This window comes from Schistocerca gregaria, chromosome 3, assembly GCF_023897955.1.
Source record: "Schistocerca gregaria isolate iqSchGreg1 chromosome 3, iqSchGreg1.2, whole genome shotgun sequence".
Classification (NCBI taxonomy): domain Eukaryota; kingdom Metazoa; phylum Arthropoda; class Insecta; order Orthoptera; family Acrididae; genus Schistocerca; species Schistocerca gregaria.
Genome location: NC_064922.1, coordinates 144,885,780 through 144,908,745, shown reverse-complemented (window position 1 = coordinate 144,908,745; position 22,966 = coordinate 144,885,780). Strand labels below are relative to the sequence as shown.

The 22,966-nt window shown below is 44.4% G+C and overlaps 1 protein-coding gene across 1 annotated transcript in view; it reads right to left on the bottom strand.

The window, feature by feature from the left end:
* LOC126355289 (mineralocorticoid receptor-like) overlaps positions 1–22,966 on the bottom strand; it is a 196,076-nt gene that overhangs the window by 39,046 nt on the left and 134,064 nt on the right. Inside the window, exon 4 of the mRNA XM_050005578.1 lies at positions 2,025–2,639. Coding sequence (XP_049861535.1) covers positions 2,025–2,639 — 615 coding nt within the window. The remainder of the gene's footprint in view (positions 1–2,024; positions 2,640–22,966) is intronic.

Sequence of the window (22,966 nt, the reverse complement as noted above, 5' to 3'; positions counted from 1 at the left end):
CCTCCGTGAAAGTGGTTTTTATTCTCAGTTTTACGGATTTTCATCTCCCTCTGGAGTAGGGGCAGGGCGGTGAGGGTTGGGATGTCTCCCACTGTAGGCTGTGCTTTGAGATTCCTGACTCCCCTCCCTGGCCATGTTCCTTCTTTTTTCCCTTTTACTGTTTTTATCGCCTTTTAGGTTTGTTTAATCCCTTCTACAATCCGCCCTTTTACACTCTGGCGGTTGAACGCTTTTAAATAGCATGTGGTCTTGCTTGTACTGCATCACAGGTGGGATATTTCCTCTCTTGAGGTTGCCCATTTACTGACTTCCCTCCTTGTGTTTTTATCATTGACGACACAACTGCACTTTTTTAGCCTTTTACCTTTTACCTTTTATCGTTTTTGACTCTTCTGAGCTGTCCCTCTGTCGGAACTGACCGCCTTTGTAACAAGGGACTGATGACCTTGCTGTTTGGTCCCTTCAACCCCAATCAACCAACCAACCAACCAACCAATATAAAAACCTAAACAGCCTACTTACAATCTCTCAACAGAATTTCGTAACTTTGTCTTATAGCTTCTACTTCATAACCTCGACTGCCGATTCGCGACCTTCAGCCAGTAGTTGATCTTGGAAAATGTTCGGGCGTCCGACACTCTGCTGCGACGTCAGCGGCTCTCGCCGGCGGCTGTTTCGTCGCCGGCAGCTGCTGCCGTCTTAGGCGTAGGGAATTTTGAGGCAATTTATAATGTTACGGTGTCAGAGCCTCACTCTGAACATCTGCCGTGTGACAAGGTAAACAATTTGCCTGCAAAATATAGAACTATGACATTACCTTCTGTAGTCCTATGTACTACCTTGAGAAATTCTCTTCTGTACAGACGACTTTTATGACAGTCACTACATACTTACACGATTATACTCAATTTCCCCTCCCTCTTCCCCCCTTCTCTCATGCAAGATTTATCAGATTTGCGTTGCCACAGCTCGTCATTATTAAATGTTTATTTAGAAGTTGCCATTGGTTGTCATTATTACGTATGTAGCATTAAGTATCTAAAGGCTCATTTGCATCAATTGCGGATTGTCTGATAGACGTATCATCATTACTAGTATTAATTCGCCTATTATTCTGCTCTCACACCCACAACCTAACAAAGGCTGTCGGCCATTCATTCGACAACTGCATCAGTTTTTAGTTATGTTCATCTGAGTAACGTCGCACTCTGTTGTAAAGCCCCTTGTTCAGCATAAGTGCCAGACGACAGATGGGCACTGCTGCATCTGCAACAGCCCGGCGTCTCGTGCTCACCGTCATCGACCATCCTCCATATAATCGTCTTGGCCGCATACGATTTTGTCTCTTTCCAGAACTTGGAGAACACTTTCGAGGAATTGACTTTCTTAGTGGTGAAGCAGTACAAGCAGACTTGAGGTTGTCAACCACTCTACAGTAACTGTATCAACAAATTGGTCCTCGTCGGGAGAAGTATGTGTGTCGTCAGGATGACTGTGCTGAGAAATAAATACGTAGACGTGAATAACAAATTTTATGATCATTTTACATATTTCTTCAATCCACTTTAATGCCTCCACATTTTTTGTGCGAAAACTGTTTCATTTCTTTTCACGACGCCCTCGTCCTGAGGCCAGTATGTTTAACGGCGTGCTAGGTTCTGCCGATTAAAGCTACTGTCGTTCGTGACAAGTAAATTGGCAGTGGCAAAGGTGCCATTTCTGGCCGAAAGAAGACTGGTAATAGCAAACGCTGGCCTTAATTTGCAGTAGAATTTTCTGAGAACGTACGAATGAAGCACAACATTGTAGAGAAGTTAACCGCGGACTCTGGAAAAACCAGAACAGGGAGAATCGTAGCCGTTTAGATGTGCTGCTACAAAATAATGTTGAAAATTAGATGGAGGTGATGAAATAAGGAATGACAAGGTTCTCCTCAGAATCGTCGGGGAGAGGAACATGTGGGACAGGCTGACAAGGGACCGGACGGCGGAGGAAGGGAAGGGGTTAGGACATCGAGGGGTGACTCGAGGGGTGACTCGAGGGGTGACTCGAGGGGTGACTCGAGGGGTGACTCGAGGGGTGACTCGAGGGGTGACTCGAGGGGTGACTCGAGGGGTGACTCGAGGGGTGACTCGAGGGGTGACTCGAGGGGTGACTCGAGGGGTGACTCGAGGGGTGACTCGAGGGGTGACTCGAGGGGTGACTCGAGGGGTGACTCGAGGGGTGACTCGAGGGGTGACTCGAGGGGTGACTCGAGGGGTGACTCGAGGGGTGACTCGAGGGGTGACTCGAGGGGTGACTCGAGGGGTGACTCGAGGGGTGACTCGAGGGGTGACTCGAGGGGTGACTCGAGGGGTGACTCGAGGGGTGACTCGAGGGGTGACTCGAGGGGTGACTCGAGGGGTGACTCGAGGGGTGACTCGAGGGGTGACTCGAGGGGTGACTCGAGGGGTGACTCGAGGGGTGACTCGAGGGGTGACTCGAGGGGTGACTCGAGGGGTGACTCGAGGGGTGACTCGAGGGGTGACTCGAGGGGTGACTCGAGGGGTGACTCGAGGGGTGACTCGAGGGGTGACTCGAGGGGTGACTCGAGGGGTGACAGCCGCGCACAGGAGGGGAAAAAGTGCAAATCATTCTGGCTGTAGTGTAAATTACGTTCCACATGTTCACTTACAATTAAAACTACACCAAATTCCTATTAGTGGGATCGCATTATCTGTGTGGACGTCGGTGCTTTGTGAAACTGAAGCCTGCTATATTCTTTCGCAATTACAACGAATACTTCAGTTTAGAATACAAATACCAGATTTGTAGCTGACCAAAACATCCGCGAGAGTGTAAACAGTGATTTCTGTCAGCCTAGATTTGAGCAGCTAGGTGACGCTGATATATAGTACGGGCCAATCGAGGAAGACAGAGTAAGGTCGATCAGGCAAAATTCTTGTAGTGGCGAAATATGCTGCATTGGCAGCAGGGTGTGTCACGAACAACACGCTGAAAGTCGTGGCAGGTGGGGTTTGAGCGTGGGGGTGGGCCGAGCTGTAGAACGTCACTTTGTCTCTCTCGAATAACAGTCACCGCAACTTCCAGCGAAAATGTTTCCCGATGTAAAATTGAACTGCATTGAGTTTCCCACTAAATAGTCTTATCCATTTTCCGTCTGTCACTAATGGCTTTCACATTTGCAAGGTATGGAAAAATTGCGGATTATTAAAAAGTTTTCATCCTAAAATTAAGTGTTAATTGTTAAACGAAGTGGGTCGCTTCACATTGAGCACATCTGACTGGTTTGCATGTGTCGGCGTCGCACATACTCCTGACTGCTTCCGCGTCCATTTGCGAGAGTTACAGTGATGCTGCACTGAATATTGCGACAGTTACAGCTGGTATATCTGGTCCTACGATTATGTTTGGTCGGTAACTTTTTCCCGACTTAACCGGTATGGTTCACGTCTAATTTGGGGGTGGGGGGTGGTATGTCTGTTGCACCAGTGCTGCTGATGAAAGAAAGTGTAGTGATTAGCGATGCTCTTGGCCCTTAAATTGTCAGCATTGGTTATCTGCAAAGCCGTTCACGGATGTCCCCTGCTGAGCATATAGGTGTCTGGACAGACTCATAACTAGATACACTCTAAGGGGGCCTGTTACTCGCTAGTTTTCATTTGACTTTAATAAAGGCAAGTTATGTATTTTCACACATGTCCACAGCTCCACTCACTATCTCCAAATGGCAAAATGTAAACTGAGATAGCAACAGTGAACTACAAATTAAAATGGCAATTGATAAAGAAACCCATAGCAACATTCTAGTCTTCTCTAGATCGTCAGTAATATCCTGCAGTTCAATATGCTCCGTAATATGCTTCGTTAACTGTATCCTCTGTCATCTGGTTAACCAGCACCTTATGCTCACCAGACACAGAAACCACCTCGTCTTTATCATATGTGCCATCGTGCATTTCAGTATGCTCTTTAATCTGGATTGCGACTTCTTGAGCAGCTGTGGCCTTATCTTCTACTTAACTCTCTGCTCTTTTATTAACATTTGCTTCCTGTTCTTTCTTTCATCTTGTCTCTTTCACGGTAATTCCAGTTACCGAGCGTTAGCCTCGACTAATCTGGACTCTCCCAAGAACAGCTTCTTGGTCTTTTACTGAGAGTTAAAACAGATCAAACTTCTAGCAGTTATAATCCAACGATTATTTCTCTCACTGCGAGAACAAGTAAGATGCGACAGCAGAAGAAATTACTGATTTGATCTTCAATGATAATTTTCGTTACCAGTTCCGACTTCTTAATTTCTTTCTCGTCTTGTTCAGTGACACCTTCGTCTGTCCTTTTGAAACTATCGTCTGTATTTTTGAGTGTTACCGTAGCGCTCCTCTGCCTTTTCTAAATATTCGTCCAACTTTCTCAATATTCATCTGCCGTTCCGACCATCCTCTTGAGATTTTCATTTGCCTTCCGGAGATAATCAAGAAGTGCCTGAATGCTAATAAATAGGCGGCGGAAACGTTCCACATTCATTTTCTCTGCTGAGACGTCGTAACAATCTGTTTACTTAGCGCAGCAACAAACTCCACCACACACTTCAGAAGTAAAATAAACTCTTCTCCTCACAAATGCTGCATGAAATGCAATGAAAAGGATGTTGTGTACATGGTGATTTATGTTGCAGGAAAGGCAGAAAGATGTCAGTTATTGCGAAATCATACATTTGCGTAATAAAACAACTTTTTGTGTCCGAAAATCTTCACAAAAACTTAATCACAACCAGGTCTCAAGCACATCACAAACCGTAAGCCTTGCAGAGCTCGCATCAGTACCGCTTCACTACGGCGAGGCCAAATTTTTGACTGTATATTCAGACGACGAATAAGACAAAATCTTCGTCACTTAAAGGTCAGGAGGCACAATAAAACTATGCCCCCCCCCCCCCCCCACACACACACACACATATTTCACCCAAAATATGATGAGCACTCAGGACAACTCGCCAGCTTTTCCTGAAGAGTAGTGAATTGTCCAAACATAGGATGCACGAAGGATAGGAGACTTGGAACGGCGAACCCAGGCTGAGCACATCATTTCTCTTTAAGAAATAACAAATTTATCTCAGAACATGCCAACAGTCAGTGATTGACGTTGCAGACCCATAAGATTTAAACCCACCCGAAATCTAAACATCAGAACGTCGAAACATCAAAAGCTAATCCAACAGTATCTCCAGTACGTTTTGAGCAAAGAGGACTTAACCCTTAAGTGGTCTAGTGGGGTATGACAGACCCCAGAACTTTTTCCTACACGTAGCTCTATATCTAGGCAACAGATAGCGCTGAGGTTTTGGTATTCTCTATGATTAAAATCAAAGCAGTTTTAGGACAGTTATACTTGGCAGGTGTATTAAAATCAGGCAACAAAGATGTTTTAGTCTTTTTGCTGCAGATGGTACAGGTAAAGAGATCTTCCGGGCCACTATGAGTGTAAAGAGACTCTTGTTCATTCTTGCAGCCTTGCGGTTTCGCTGCGCCCAGACACGAGCAAAGCGAAGGGAAACACAAACTTGTTCCTATTCGTGAAATTTGGGATGCGTTCATCCATACTTGTATTCAGTATTTTGTTGTTAGAAGCTTTGTGACTATTGAAGAAATGCTGGTACCATTTCGGGGACGATGCTCTTTCATAATGTACATGCCAAAAAAACCTAATAAATGTGGAAATAAAGTTCTACGCCTTGCTGATTCCGGGGACTTCTATATCAATAATGCTTTCATTTATGTTGGTTCAGAAAGTGAAGTTCGCAGAAATGTCAGTGCCAACGCAAACAGTGCTGTGAATAATTGAACCATCAGAGGGACAAATCGTAACGTGACTGTTGACAATTGGTTCACCTCCATTGAACTTGCTGAGAAATTGTAAACACAACTCACCATCCTGGCAACAGTGACAGCCAGCCGGCCTAGACAAATTCGATCTTCTCTCTTTGTTCTTCTTCGGAACATGTGAACAAAGCTTGGAGCTGCAGTATGTCTAAAGCAGTTATTTTATTGTCCAGCATGCATCACGACCATAAGATAAGACGCCGGAAAACCTGAAATGATAATCAACTACAATGAGAAAAAGGGTGGGGCGGATACCCCTGACCAGCTGTGTGGTACATCCACTTCTTGGAGACGCGCAAGGGGATGACCTATGGCTATTTTCTTAGCAATATTGGACATTGCTGGTGTAAACAGGCTTGCAGTATGACAATAGCACTAATTCAACAGCACAGTAGATGCCAAGAAGGAAATTTTTGACTTCATTAGGCACGGCACTTATCAACGAGCATATGGATGGACATGAAACCTGATACTTTAATTACGTAAAGTAAGCCATGTTATTTTGCACTGTCTGGGCAAATACATAAACTGTTGCAAACAAATTGTTCATGTAGTCACACACAATTTATTAATATACACACAGTTTATGTATTACACATTCACATTTAATAATATGTATCTTATTTGAAAACAAGATGTTATCACAAATAATTGCATTTACTTGTCAATCATTGGGGTTTCTCAGACCTCACTAAAGCATTAATGCAATTTTTTTTTTCATTGGACCAGTTAAGGGTTAAAGCTAAGGAACAATAAATGGAAACACCAGTGCACATGAAGTAGAAGCGTCAGAATCGGAGCGGAACATTTCAAAGACAAAACAAGTAAACATTCGTGTAACCCGAGACTAACTAGGAGGTTCTAACAGACCAGTTGCCAATACGACAGTTTTTACACATATAAATAGAAATCACAAAGCAAATCATAAAGTTACACTCAATGCCTCAAATAGGTTACAATAACTGCAAAAAAAAAAAAAATATCGGCTTTCAAATTCCACAGGCAAGGTTCACTGAGAGAATAAACACAAACCGCATCATAACTTCTTTAATACTGCACATGCCATTATTAAAAGCACTATACCTGCAGCTAACACCCAAATTGCACATGGCAAGAGGACAGGAAGCAAATTTTGGTGCACTCTCCCTCCAAAACCCAGAAACCAGACACAATGGGTGCTATTGTGCAAACGGCTGCGAGGAGGGCGCAATGGCCACGGTGTTGACAGACCGGCCCTCGGTCTATACGTGCTGCCGCCTCACACCAACACCAACACCAACTTTCTAGCCGCCGCATGGGTCCCGCCTGTTCCTCACTCGCAAACAGCGAGAAACAGTGCCAATCTGTCCGGCAATCACGCCTCCTACGGGGGCGTCAGTCAGTCGTAGGATTCAAAGACAGCATGACGCTCTCACAGCTCAACCTCCCCCACTCAAACCGAAGGACCGCAGGGGGCACCCACTCTCCTCTTCCACTGAGTGGAAATACAGAGATAAAGAACTAGCTGGCCTGTTGAACTTGTTTTACATTGACCTTAAAGGTTTTCCGAGCGGCGTTATCACACACAAGTAGGTTGACAAGACTCAAAGCTGATGACTGAACAAGGTCCAATACATTTTGGAGCAAGCTTACCAGTGATCCCCCTAGGCTGACCACCGCCTACATTCAAGTTGCAGACAAAACGTTATGCCCTACCGAACCTCAGAAAGGCAGCCTACCGTGATCGCAACATTCCTCCTGACGGTGAGAGATAACTTAATGTTATTTCTGGCCTGACGGCAATTCTGTTTAATGATGGGAGTGGCATGCTCAGATCGTCAACTATTTTCCGTAGTTATTCCAGTGGCGAATGAAAAGGGTAAGCAAACATCAATTCCGCCGGCACTGCGTTAGAGGCCCCATGCTGGGCTGAGTTAAAGGCAAAGTTAACCCACAGTAAGGATTTAGCCCATTTCATTTTAGCTTGCGCACAGTAAATGACCAGAGCGGCCTAGAAAGGAGTGCTGTAGCATTATCACTCTCAAGGGCCATATGGGGTCCAAACCAAGAAAATATACCAGATAAATGGCGTATAGGAAGCCAGGCACTCTGGTGCTAGAAATCTACCAAACAAAACGAGAGAAACCATCGCCAACGACTACAACACAATGGTTCCGAGCCTTAGTATGCGGAAGAGGACCCACATGATTAATAGATAATTTATCTATGAGAGCCTGCTCCCTTTGATTGTAGCAGTCCCTTGCACAAATAAGAGCGTCGTTTACCGCCTTGCAAAGCCCACACACATTAACCAAACGGCGAACATCGTTATACAATGTTGGCCAGGTGAGATGTTCTCGAATTTTTGTCAAGGACTTTTAGATGCCCAAGTGCCCAACTACCAACGAATTGTGAAAATGGTGGAAGGCGATGGGAATGAGTTCAATGGGTATAAAAATTTTAGGCTCAGCAGGCCTACTGACATTATTACACAATATACCCTTTCATAGGACACCACCGGGAATCTCTTCGAAAGCTGACAATCACTTCCTAATTAGGCCAAAATGGTGATCTCGATCCTACTTGAGCCTGAGCTCAGTGAAGAGCTGAGGTACCCCAGTCACAACACTGCAGGCAGGCAGACTGTCAGTCACCAGCCGCCAATTCCTATCGCCCTCATCAAAAGAGCGACTAAGTGCATTGGCCTACTGATTGTCCGTGCCTCTTTGGCGACTTTAACACGGAACATGGAAATGCGAACAGCCCACCTGCTTATCCTGCCCGTTTTCCTGCGGCACGCAAAGGCCCAGTCCAGTGCCTGTTTGTCGGTTTCCAACTTAACCTCCCTGTGCTCGAGACAAAATTTGAATTTATCTAGAGCAAACAAGACAACCAAGGCGGTGTCTTAATAGCGTCCCAGGAAACAAGATGATCTAAGAACTAAATCTCCTCCCTAGCAAGGGTGACATTGAAAGGTTTAAAGGTCAAACCAGGTGAACGAAGTCTTAAGTAACAATTGCTCAATATAAATGTGGCCCTTAAATTAGCGACTATAGATGACATGATCTAAATAATTGTAAACACACACGAACTTAAGATCGCCCAAGATACGGCTCAGAAGGGGTGAAAGGAAAGCAGCGCCAGTGGCCAGGCCAAATGGAACCTGGTTAAATTTGTACATGTTCCAGTCTGTGCAAAACGCAGTAACCTGTTCAGATTCATTACTCAGTGGTAATTGGTTATACGCTTGTTTCAAGTCAAGGACCGATAAAACACAGGCGCCGGCAAACGAAATAAAACAATTGTAGAGGTCAGGCAAGGGCTTCATACCAAAACTATCTTTTCATTGAGAACACTATAGTCAGCAGCCACCACACCGTCGTGCAGGCACTAAAAATATAGGCGAAGCATACGGGGAAGTGGACGATCTAACAACTTCGTTGCGCAACGTATCATCGATCTTCCGCCTCAATATCTTCATTTTGGGAGGCGAAGGACGGTAAGGGGCATGACGCACGGAATGGTGACGGTGAGACGAATTTCGTATTGGATGTTACCAGTCACCGCCAAACGCTCCGTTAGCACATCAGGAAATTTATCTAAGACTTCCCTTACTTGGGTAGCTCGCTTATGATCAACATGATTTATCTGAGAAGCAGACTGATGTTGTTCTGAAATTTGCAAGAACAATTCCTTAAGTACAGAACGGACTGCTATGTAACAAGACGGACGGAATTTAAAATAAAAGGTATTGCTGGCAATATGTAAAACTGAACCAGTCACATCCCAAGAGTAAGGACCGAGCGAGGTGGCGCAGTGGTTAGCACACTGAACTCGCATTCGGGAGGACGACGGTTCAGTCCCGCGTCTGGCTATCCTGATTTATGTTTCCCGTAATTTCCCTATATAGCTCCAACAAATGCCGGGATGGGTCCTTTGAAAGGACACGGCCGACTTCCTTCCCCGTCCTTCCCCAATCCGATGAGACCGATGACCTCGCTGTCTGGTCTCCTCCACCAAACAACCCAACTCAACCCAAGAGTCAGGTTGCAGACTGATTCCTTAGCACAAATAATCGAACCGGCCAAGAAAAAACGCTGACTGACAAACTCCAACCAGGGGCAACTCTTGGCCATTTGGCCATGTGAGATCCCTGGGAGCTAGCTTTCATGGGGGTGGATTCACAGAAATTGCGGAACTCGAGATACCACTCAGTTTCACGTAGTTCAGTCTCACTGCTCGATTCCAACAGTCACGATCACCGTAAATAGGAACACAGCGGGCAGGAGGTTCACCCAGAGAAATTCCGGCCCGCACCTGGTGGTGTGTGGGTGTGTTATTAGGTGCGGGCCCAGGCCTAGCAGTTGACGCAAAGTGATTTCGGGCTCCACAATGAAAACAACTCCTACACTTGGCAATCCACGAGATGAACGACAACCATCACTTCTAGAAACCATGGACGCAGATTGAGATCCCTTATTGTGCTCGTCAGCAAACCTGAAGCCCTCACTAGTAGCAAGTACCTGATTTAACTCGGCAAATGTTACCACTTTATTACCGAATAGCAAAGGCAACCCACCTTCCGGCCTGATGCCTTCCAAATTTAAAGAGACGCTATCCTATTCACTAATATTCGTATGTGAGGCGGCAACAGCCATGTGAACACGCTCAGTATATTGAATCGCCATCTCATTAAAACCTTAAACTTGTAAATCAGTGCTCCTTTGTCAACTTAGGACTCTAATAGGTAGAGAGCGAGGTACCGACGGGTATTCGCAAAAAACTCGAGCGCCTTTATTATTTGCAAGGACACTACACATGAGGTTTGTTGAGAACTTAAAGACAAATGATAGCGCAAGGAATAACATAATTACAAAATTGTAGATGTAGACTGCACGTTTTGAGCGTCACGCTGAAGCATCACATCTACATCTACATTCGTACTCCGCAAGCCACCTGACGGTGTGTGGCGGAGGCTACCCTGAGTACCTCTATCGGTTCTCCCTTCTATTCCAGTCTCGTATTGTACGTGGAAAGGATTGTCGGTATGCTTCTGTGTGAGCTCTAATCTCTCTGATTTTATCCTCATGGTCTCTTCGCGAGATATACGTAGGAGGGAGCAATATACTGCTTGACTCTTCGGTGAAGGTATGTTCTCGAAACTTCAACAAAAGCCCGTACCGAGCTACTGAGCGTCTCTCCTGCAGTCTTCCACTGGAGTTTATCTATCATCTCCGTAACGCTTTCGCGATTACTAAATGATCCTGTAACGAAGCGCGCTGCTCTCCGTTGGATCTTCTCTCTCTCTCTCTCTCTCTCTCTCTCTCTCTCTCTCTCTCTCTCTCTTAACCCTACCTGGTGCGGATCCCACACTGCTGAGCAGTATTCAAGCATTGGGCGAACAAGCGTACTGTAACCTACTTCCTTTGTTGTCGGATTGCATTTCCTTAGGATTCTTCCAATGAATCTGTCTGGCATCTGCTTTACCGACGATCAACTTTATATGATCATTCCATTTTAAATCACTCCTAATGCGTACTCCCAGATAATTTATGGAATTAACTGCTTCCAGTTGCTGACCTGCTATTTTGTAGCTAAATGATAAGGGACCTATCATTCTATGTATTCGCAGCACATTACACTTGTCTACATTGGGATTCAATTGCCATTCCGTGCACCATGCGTCAATTCGTTGCAGATCCTCCTGCATTTCAGTACAATTTTCCATTGTTGCAACCTCTCGATACACCACAGCATCATCTGCAAAAAGCCTCAGTGAACTTTCGATGTCATCCACCAGGTCATTTATGTATATTGTGAATAGCAACGATCCTATGACACTCCCCTGCGGCACACCTGAAATCACTCTTACTTCGGAAGACTTCTCTCCATTGAGAATGACATGCTGCGTTCTGTCATCTAGGAACTCCTCAATCCAATCACACAATTGATCTGATAGTCCGTATGCTCTTACTTTGTTCATTAAACGACTGTGGGGAACTGTATCGAAAGCCTTGCGGAAGTCAAGAAACACGGCATCTACCTGTGAACCCGTGTCTAAGGCCCTCTGAGTCTCGTGGACGAATAGCGCGAGCTGGGTTTCACACGGCCGTCTTTTTCGAAACCCATGCTGATTCCTACAGAGTAGATTTCTAGTCTCCAGAAAAGACATTATATTCTAACATAATACGTGTTCCAAAATTCTACAACTGATCGACGTTAGAGATATAGGTCTATAGTTCCGCACATCTGTTCGACGTCCCTTCTTGAAAACGGGGATGACCTGTGCCCTTTTCCAATCCTTTGGAACGCTTCGCTCTTCTAGAGACCTACGGTACACTGCTGCAAGAAGGGAGGCAAGTTCCTTCGCGTACTCTGTGTAAAATCGAACTGGTATCCCATCAGGACCAGCGGCCTTTCGTCTTTTGAGCGATTTTAATTGTTTCTCTATCCCTCTGTCGTCTACTTCGATATCTACCATTTTGTCGGGGACAAAACGAGCGAGACTCCTCGCCTTTTCGTTATGCTGTTCCCACAGCTTTAAAGTCTGCTACACAGCACAACAGGCAAGGCGACGAAGTGCTACCAACATACTATGCACAGGTGTGAAATTGAAAAACTATCAGAACTTAGTCAGACTGTTTTCATCATGTGTAAGACATATTTACTTGTGTTTAACATACTAATAGATACAAACGAAAGAATTAATATGAACTGTACTAATAAAAATAAGCTGAAATTCAAAGTACCCCAAATCGTTACGAATTAGCAAAATATTATGCGCATTTGATCTGAACGTTGACACACCATTTCGCGGCCGGTCATACTGGAGAGAGCTGCTGACCTCCCATGAAATTGTGCAAATTTAGTAATGCGTGAAGTTTTATAACGAAATTCAGTTAAAAATCATTCAGGGCCACACTTAAGTCAATTCAGTTAGTGACAGAAGCGGAAAATGTAGGCAGCAACAAGTATGAAAATCTAAGAGTTTCATATTGATATCCATAGGGCGCCGATACAGAACAAATGTAGCAATAAAACGGATTAGAGGCGCGAGAGTTTCTTAAAATTGCTTTACTGATAGTGTATCTGCCTCCATCGAGATTAGAACCGAAAACAAACCAGACCTCTCCTGCGGTAGCGAACACCTTTCACTACGCTAGCAGACAACCCAGGCAAACGGACATGAATAAGCCGGCAATTTTGCAATGCAAATGGCATAATAATCTGTAGTTTGTTGCATAGAGCTTTCTGGACTAAGACATGAATTTTCTACCTTTACGTCACCGCTTATGTGACAACCATTCGGGATGTTTATCGAAATAACAAAATACTGTTCTTAGCGAGTAAATGTAGTAGGATAATTCTGCACAACCGCAGGAAATAAACGGGTACATCGCTGGCAAACGTATTCTACAATGTTTCGAATTCTTCATTAAACTCGCCACATCCAGAAAACGTTCATTAGCCGAAGTGTTTCTTAAGCTAGCTAGCAATGGGAATGCTCGGTGACAATAATACTGGGATCTGAATTACTAAGTGTATAGGCAAATGGACTTCATTTGCATTCCTGTAAACGTGATTTGGATTGAAATCGTAGCCACGATTAATATGCTGATGTATCGACTATTCGAAATGTTCTAGTTGCAAAGAGTAGGGGTAATTATTTATGCTGCCCTCATCTTCAGTAACTGTCGTAGCTATTTTCGTTAAGATGTCTTTACCTAAATAGGTAAAAATGGAACCCTACTAGTTCCACTTTCTTGACCGTCTGTCTGCGTTTTAAGGATTGGGTATTTACCTCGAGTACGGGTAGACATAAAAGCGGAAATGTATCGCACTTCCTACGGTATACGGTCTCTTGGTGGTGTAAAAAGTGAGCTATGTGAACGCAATCTAAAGATAGGGCCGTTTATGTAAAGAAAACTTACGCGAAAGGTCAAAAAATGGCTATACGAACTACGCGACCAAACTACTTACGTAGTAAGTCCCATAGATATAGAACTACTTAACCTACATAACCTAAGGGCAACACACACACACACACACACACACACACACACACACACACACACACACACACACAAATATTCGCCAGCAACTGAGATCGTTTGATCACGGAACTTTTACGAAGTTACATTAAAATTTTGTTCGATGAGGTCTGCAATATCCACTTCCAAACATTCTAGGAAAGTCGTATGCGATATCCACTTCTGAAGACGCTGGCAGATACTGCAGTACCATAACAAGTAGTTAAGAATTTATTGCTATTGATCTATGCATGACTATTTTCAGGCATAGGTGCGTTAAATTTATTTTTTGTTCATTATTTCAGTATCAAGAGCAAACAGGTTCGATATCAAAATCAAATTTAATTGCGACATGAGAGTTACAACATAATTTCGTTGTTACATCTACATGACTGCATCTACAGGATTATTTACAATCCTGACTTACGTTCCTTGCAGAGGGTTCATCGAACCACCTTCGAACTATTTCTCTACCGGCCCATTCTCTAACAGCGTGCGGGAGAAGGACCACTTACATCTTTGCTCACGAGCCCTGAATTACATTATTATTATTATTATTATTATTATTATTATTATTATTGTCATTTCTTCTCGTGAAAGTTCCCGAGGAAATGAGGTTTCGATGTTCAGAACAGATTTTGGTGATTTCCACGTGCAACAGAAGTTTGAAATTGGCATATTATAATGAACAGTAAGTTTCTCTTACATAAGCAGTTTTTAACACAGGAGAAATATCGGTTTCGACAACCACCTTCTCTTATACAAGAAAATTTAAAAACGGAACAACAATAGTTGAAATAATTACTGTTTATCACAATAAGTAGGCCTAAGCCACTCTTACCCGTGCAGGGACCGCTCTTAAAACTCAGTAGATATTAAGTTACGGTAACCTTAAATTTTAAGCACCCGTAAGGCCCTTAAATAAGACCCACTTGAATCATGTAAAGGTTGGTAATTTAAATTACACAATAACCAAGAAAAAAATCAGCCCAAGAAAGAGGGAAAATTTAAAACCTTACGTCTAGTAAACTTCCACTGAGTTACAAGAAGTGCGCAAGCACGTGAGGCCAATCTAACTATCAAGTATAGTGAATTACAGTTGGTATTTAAACGATCAGAAACTGAAATATGGTTAGTGTTCGCAAACTCTCGTATGGAAGTAGATTCTTGGGTTCATTACGTTAGATGACAAGGCAGGGTAAGCTCGAAAAGGCAGTCACTTAAAATCACATGCGAAATAGAATATCTGGAAAACTTAAATTGTTTTGATTCCAGCTGGAACTGCTAAACTCCTGAAAGATTCTACTGCTGCTGAAGATATCATTGGTAGTAGAGCAACGCTGGTGCCACCCCAGTCTGTATTGTTGCCAAATTTATTCAAGGTGGTGGGTACAAAATGGCTGTCACAGATGTGGCAACGTCATAGTGGCCAGTTCAATTAACCTATTTCCCCGCCAAAATTTGGACTACCTCCACTAACCTAACCCCCGTCCCCCATCTGCAAATTGGCAGGAAAAGAACTCAGTCGGATACTGGACCTCTTGGTGAATACACTGGACAAAAAGTTACATCCATCTTATAAGGCAGCCCACCACAAACTGACCTAGGTTACAACACTGCCACCTATCCCATGATGTAATACGAGATAGCAGTCTGCATCTAGCTGCTGAACTGAACTGGGAGGACAGATGCAAGTCTTTAATTAAACAATATACTGTGCCTGTGTACAAAATAAACAATGTTAGCTTCAAATGATTCAGTACTAAACAGTAGCTCAATCCAGTTTCAACAACTAGTGGGTATTTTCGCTATTAGTCTGGCACTGGAGAGTTGCTGCAGCCAATCTCGCCAATAGCCCTATATGAGGAATTATAATAAGACAGCAAGCAATCACTGAAGTACATGGCAGTAGGCTCCTGCCAATCTAAAAGTGAACAGCTACTGTTGGAAGGAACATAAGGATATGTAAAGTTTTAGAATAGAAACTCCCTGTCCTACTCTACCTGTAACGGCCTGCATTACATACAGAACTCACGTAGCAACATCATTTGAAATATTTATACCTATTTACGAGTCACAAACTACATTTTAACCAACAGAAATACGGAAAAGATATCGTACGATACTTTTAATGAGTGTAGTGCCCGTTATCTTACCTGAAGACAGTGTTCCCGAGAAAGAAAACTGACCAGACAGCTCAGGGTCATCTCCGGTCACCTCCAGTTTAGTCCAGCGCCATCTACCAGCTAAAGAGGCGGCCAGCTGGGGAGCTGCCACTCGCCAAAGGCCCTGTTACTACTTCACTTTCGACTCTTCTAACAACTCCCCCACCCCCACAACTGCGTTACAATGCGCCCAACTCAAGCTAACTGCAGCCACATCCCTGACATAGACTCCTCAATTTAAAAACAGAAATCCGAAAAGGGGACTTTTTTTCTCCAATACACCTCGAATTTCTCATGCAGAATGTGGATTCCTCCTATTTATAAAAGTAATTTCTGAAGATAGAAGAAATTTTTGATTCATGGTGGAGTTCTAAAAGTGTGCTCTACCTCGGTCACAGGGTGCCTCCTCACTTTCAAATTCTCTCTTAAAGTAACCAAATGCTTTGCCACATACAAAGTCTTTTACATCCTGTGGGTTGAAGATCCACAACTTCCAAACCGGAAGATTTTCACTGCCCTTGCTAACTGATGCTTTGAAAGCTCTCCTCCTCCGCTGCTGCTGCCACCTTGTGCTTGCCGCCGTCGCGTCCATGTAAACATCTCTTAATTTCACCATTTTCGTTCTCTTTCCCTACCTCAGAAAGACCTCCGCCACCACGATCATATGAACCTCCCCTTCCCTTGCCCCCATCGTTACCTCCTTTGGTGCCTCCTCCAGGTTTCACCTGCCTCCTCCTCTCCTGCTCCCCTCCTCAGTCTCCCCCATCTACTCCCCTCCCCTGTACCCCTCCTGTATACTGCCTCTGTTCCTACTCCTCTCCCTGCTCCCACTAATGCTCCTGCCGCCACCCGTCAGGATGACTTTCTCTCACTCCCTGCTTCCTCCTCCCATTCCACTGCCCACGCTCTGCAGTCGCTCCCTGGAGCACCTACCTTCCTTAAAGTGCCTCTGTCTCACATACAGGGCCTGCCTCCTGACTCCTCTCATTCCAACCAGTACATCACTCCTCCTCCCACGCCAAGTCCACCGAAAAGTCCCCAAATGCATGAGCGCTGATCTCACCTCCACCCCCCTCCTCCAAGAACCCATCACCCACGTTTCTTCCTTCCGATCCCCAAATGGACACCACCCCTCCTTACGCGTCCCCAGCCCCCCCCCCCCCCGTATACATTCGTCCTTTCCAACCCCAATCCTAATTCCTCGAAGCCCACACCCTTCCTGTAGAAATCTGCAATTATATCCCCAGTCCTCTCATCACTCAGCTTATCCCCCACAGAGACTCTCTTCTTATCAAATCAACCTCCCCCTCTTTCCACACTGACCTCTGGAAACTTCTGCATACCACCTTTTGCCCACAGGTCTCACACACTTACTTACCACCTCCTCTTCCCGTAAGCCCCAACCCCCTCGTCCTCTAACACTCACTGCTGTGATCACAAAGCTCAGCCCTAAGGTCATGGATGTGGAAGTGTTGACCACCCTTCCTGGGAAACCACCTTAGCCTGACATCTGTAACAACTCTAGCCCTATGTTAGTGATGTGTGTGTTCACACTGCCACCTCCATAGATCACCTCCTCACACAGGAACCCCTGATTTTCAAGCATCACAAGCTAGTTGATCCCTCCCATTCCCCTTCTCAATCCTACTGAGACTCCTAAAACTGCAGCACACGACAGGTAGCCTAGTTGAAGTTGTGGAAAGGGGCCAAAATAAGGGACTGTCAGTTACACTCGAACATACGACGTTTTATTTGATCAACCATTACAAGAGCCAAGAAATTTTTTTAAAAAGATAAAAAAGACTGCTTTAGTTTTGAAACTTTGTATGGCGCATTAAGCTGCCAATAATCTGATACCTTAAGGGCAAGACTACTTTAAAAACGGCTGAAAGCCAATAACTTAAATTAAAGCTCAACCAAAAACAAATTCAAAAGGTAAAGCCATATCTTAAAATTGAATCTTTAGGGCTTCAGTCTAAGTAAGGAACTGACACTTCATGAGCAGACAACTTAAACTCAGAATCGGCTGAAGGCCCGACATTTACGGGGAGCTGGAACTATCCATGTCCTCCATATTAATTTTAGCAAATAGAAGCAACATTTTTTTCTCAAACAATTAAACGTATTTCTCTGTAGAGAAATATTCACTGAACATGTAGTCCAAATTTCAAAGTCATAATGCCATGATAAGAAATATTTATTGGTTTTTGTTTTACAATTTTTTAAACAGATGCTTATTTTTTCTCTAAAATTTTCCACTTTTCTTTCATAACTCTTGAATTATACAATATTTTTACAATTTGTTATAAAAATTAAGAAAAAGATGTAAAAAAATGTGTATAAATTTTATAGATATACTTTTAGCAGTTTTGAGAAAATGTTCCTCAAAGATGAAAATTTTAAAGTTGCGCGAAACGTCTTCCAAAGATTTTTAATACATTCCTGCTCCATATGAGGGAAGCTATCCCTCGAAAAGATGAGGATGCTGATAATCCATTTCACTGGTATTTTCTGCCCTTTTGCTGCATGTTGTTGGCTTTTCTCTTCTTCCTGCACCTCTTAGTTTTTCTTCATCAATTAGGAGCACTGTGGAAATGTGTCCTGGTTGGAAACCTAAACGTTTCAGCACACCATCACATTTGAGAGAGTTTCCTTCACTGTATGTTACCACTGTATCATGCACTCCAAAATGCAATGTTTCTTTTTATCTGTACAAGCACTCTTTTTGGAATCCTAATCCAAATGAAATTATTTACATTTTCATTTGGATTTTGTGCTTTCCCATGTAAACACTTTTCCAATAAACTTGGCTGTGATAAATCTCTGAATATGGGCTTAATTAAATCAATTACAGCATTTGGAAAATTGTGCCCCACAGGTGATGGATGACCCATGGTGTAAGTACCTATCAAGAAAGGAATATGCCCATAAAACAGTGTATTCTGTGGGTGCTCATTTGTTGATTCAGTATGAAAAATAATGCCCATACTGCTCTCCTCATAGGCAAAATACAAGAAGCACTGAGCACAATTGAAGACCAATAGTACCTCTGCAGTGTATCAATTGCTTCATCTTTGTCTTCCTCTTCCTCCATGGGTCTTATCATCACTAAGCTTCTGGGATCTCAACGTCTGCTTTAGTATGTGCAAGCGAGCCCCCATCCGCTTTAGCACATGTCCAATGCACTCCATGGAAACAGCAAACTCCTCCATGGAAACAGCAAATTCCCACCCAATACTCCAAAACTCGCTCAACACTCCTCCAAACAACACCAGTACTTCAATACTTCAATCACTGAACGCCAGCAAAGCAAGAAGGACCCACTGCGTATCCTTTCGTCCGTCGAATCCGTCAGACAGATCACGTGACTCGCCAGCAGCGCCTCACGAATCGCCTCATTAATCAACCGACCGACGAACTCCCACTCTCGAGCGCCTCGGACCACATCCAACCCAACAATGTGTGTCGTGTATAGGGCCAACAGCGCGACTAAAGTCTCACGCTCTGTCAAATCACGAATTTATAATACTGTTCTATTATATATGTCGATGTCCGAGGCGGACGAAACTTTAAGGACAGAGTTAGCAGAAATTTAGACTGCAGTTGTTTGCGCAGCATATCGTGCGAGGAGTATAGCAACAGAGGTGCAAGAAATGAAGCACTTGTCTCATTTTTTTTAACGAATACATAAGTTAAAAATTGGTTTTAATTATTGAATACGCCGACCGTGAAAGCCTACACATTATGAGTACATAATGATTTCCCTATGTGCAACACGAGGTTAAGCCTGTCGACCTTCTTTATTTCTGTTTTCATGTTTTATTTCTGATACTTACCGGAAAGGAAATCTAAAAACCTAAATATCGAAGTTGGAAGTCGGCCGTGCCCTTGCAAAGGAACCATCCCGGTATTTGCAGTAAGCCACTTAAGGAAATCAGGGAAAACCTATACCTGAATGGTCGGACGCAGGTTTGAACTGTCAACTTCCCGAGTGCGAGTCCAATGTGCTAACCACTGCGTTACCTTGCTATATAGTTTGGTAGTAGTTTCGAGGAACGGTTCTGAGGTTACATGCAAACATCAGCCAGGAATCGTGCTCAGTCACCCACCGAACGTCCCTCAAACATTACAACAGATCACTGCCCACTGGGGAGTTACTGGCAATGTTTGCATGGATATATTACGTACCTGGCAAGGTACCGTTTGCAAATCCTTCAATATTGCAGTCAGAAGCATGTTACAAGATATTGGAATCTGTTGCTGCGAAATCTAGATTTTTCGAGCTCTTTCTCTCATTCACTTACTGCCAGTCTTGGAGATACCTGGCAGGATACTGAAAAACATCGTTGCAGTCACAAATTTCCCTTCTTCACCCGGCACAGCGCATGATAAATTTGCAAGAGAGATAGTGGGTGTCATATGTGGCTTTTTAACTCAACTGGAAATGGTTGATAATATTTTTTGTGTACGACTTCACACACAAGAGTAATGGGAAGAGCTACAGACCGGTGTGGTAACGGTCGTTATTCATTTCTACTCCTATCCAGCTTTCCTATGACGACAAAGTTAACACAAGAAAGGCACGATTTAGTTACCTCATCTTTCGCCAAGTCTATGGAGACTCATTAGAAGTCTGTGGCAAGGGAAATAGTAGAGCTATCACAATGTCAGCAGAAGAAGAGGCTCACTGTACTACTGGACGAACATTGCTGCCAGAGCCTCTACGTAGCAAAGTAGCTCTGTGCGCGAGTGGAGGTGAGTGCCTGCCGCTGGCCGTCCTACATTGTGGCAGCAGAGGGTGGTCGTGGTACAGAGCTGCTGGAGTGTGGCTCAGAAGGCACACACCACTGGGTCTGCCGGATCCTGCACGAGCACTATCGGCATCTAGCTGAAATTTGCAAAAGAACTGTAAACTGTGAATTGCCTGGAGGATGGTATCAATATGTGGTAGTAAATTCCTCCCCCCAAACTCAACGTCGTGTAGTGTACATGAGCAAAGGACGACCAGGGGGAGGGCTGGATGCAGGCGACAATGAGGAGACAGGTCCAAAACTGAGGCCAGTGCCAAGCTCCCACCCGCACTCCAACATACGCCACCAGCCCAAAAATCAGCCAGAGGGTGCGCACCCTGTTCCAGAGACAAGGCAGCAACCCAGATGGAGGGATCTCAATAACTGCAGAGGGACCCGAGGTGGCACATGTTGCAACCACTGGGAAGAGTGGACCATCTCCAGACTAAGTTGGCTTTCAGTACAGCGAGAACTGTGAAAGGGTGTAAACTCCCATCGACTCTGGGACTGGCAACGATGGCACATGGCCCACGGGAGCTGGATAAAAGTGAGGGCTGCTGAGTCCAGGTAGGCATTGAATCTGAAAGCACAAATCCTGTGGCAAGATCGTGCAATTAACATGAACGAATTCGAATCTGATGGCGTTCAGCAATCGATGCGATCACTGCAGAAAAAAGAGAATGTCTAAGAAGCCGTACAGTGGAGCCTCTTTCCCAGCACCTCTGTCCTCCATACAGTCTGCAAAAGACCGCATTGCTAGTGTGATATTCTTCACCTGTCTGGGCGGTTAGGGTGCCGCTCCTAAGGCAGTTGCAGCAACTAGAGCAAGGTTGCTGGCACTGTACTTGTAAAAATTCCATCAGCAATGGTCCATCGGATGAGTGGGGGCGGTAGGAAGACAAGAGCAACAGGGCTTGATTCCATGTGTGGGAGGCACGAAATTTATCTATCTGTTGCTTAAATGATCATACAAAATGTCCCGCACCGTCGTTGGATTGTGGATGGAACTATGCACTCGTGATGTGGGTGATTCTAGAGGTGGTGCAAAGCCGTTCAGACTCGGTGGCAACAAATTTATAGGTCAAATGACAGGCACAATCACTTTTGACAATCCCTTGAGACAAAAAATCGACAAGGCCTAGCTTGTGGAACGAGTCGGAGCATAGAGAATAGGAATCACAAAGGAAAAATTGCTGAAATCGTCAACAATAATGAGCCAATGTTTATGCAAGTAAGCTGCCACGAAATTGAAGTGCAAAAGTTTGAGGTCCAGACCATTCAAAGAACTGCTGAGGTGGGGTTGAGTGCTGTTCAGGACAGGCTTGGCACTGGGAAGTCAACTATTCATTTCTACATCCACACCATGTCGTGCACAATGATGTTACGCCAACTGCTGTGTGTCGACGACGGCTCAGTGACCTCCGTGTACGAGACAAAGCACGTCAGGCTGGAGAGCCTGGGAAACCACAGTATGTGACTGGTCGTTATTGGTGCAAAGCAAAATGACACCTTGCTGAGCTGCAAGCGCGTGCCGATCGGCAAAATATTGGCAAACCACAGAGCTACGAATGCGTCCGGCTAAAAGCGGGTACGGCATTAAGTCGAGCGCCGGCACGACAGTCGGGAACGATGGACCAGAGATGGCTGTGAGAAGACGTCAGCCAATCTCATGCTGACTGACCCTCACCAGGGCGACAACGCTACAGTAGCGGCCGCTATGAGTAGACGACATAAGCGCAGCTACCGACTGGCGCCGCCACAGTTGAATGGTAGCTTCAGGACTAGCGGTTTGAATAGAAGCGTCAACTCTCGTTATTTCGTTTCTACACTCTGTGACACAGGCTTGGGAATTGTTATACTAAAGAGACTGTCGCCCTTTGCTTGCAACAGATCAGTGTAATTGACATACAAAATAAGCAAAGTTAAGTATTGTCTCTTTTCATTTTCTAATACAACTCATTAATACGATTTGTCTGAATGTAATCCGAGTAAGCAAGTTTCATAGACACCCCACATTTCAAGACGAGCATGGAGACAAAATAAAGTGGCCAATCTGTGTGGGTATAGTGCAAGACTATCGGCAAACATGGATCTGATGATATGGCTTCGGGAATTTTCCG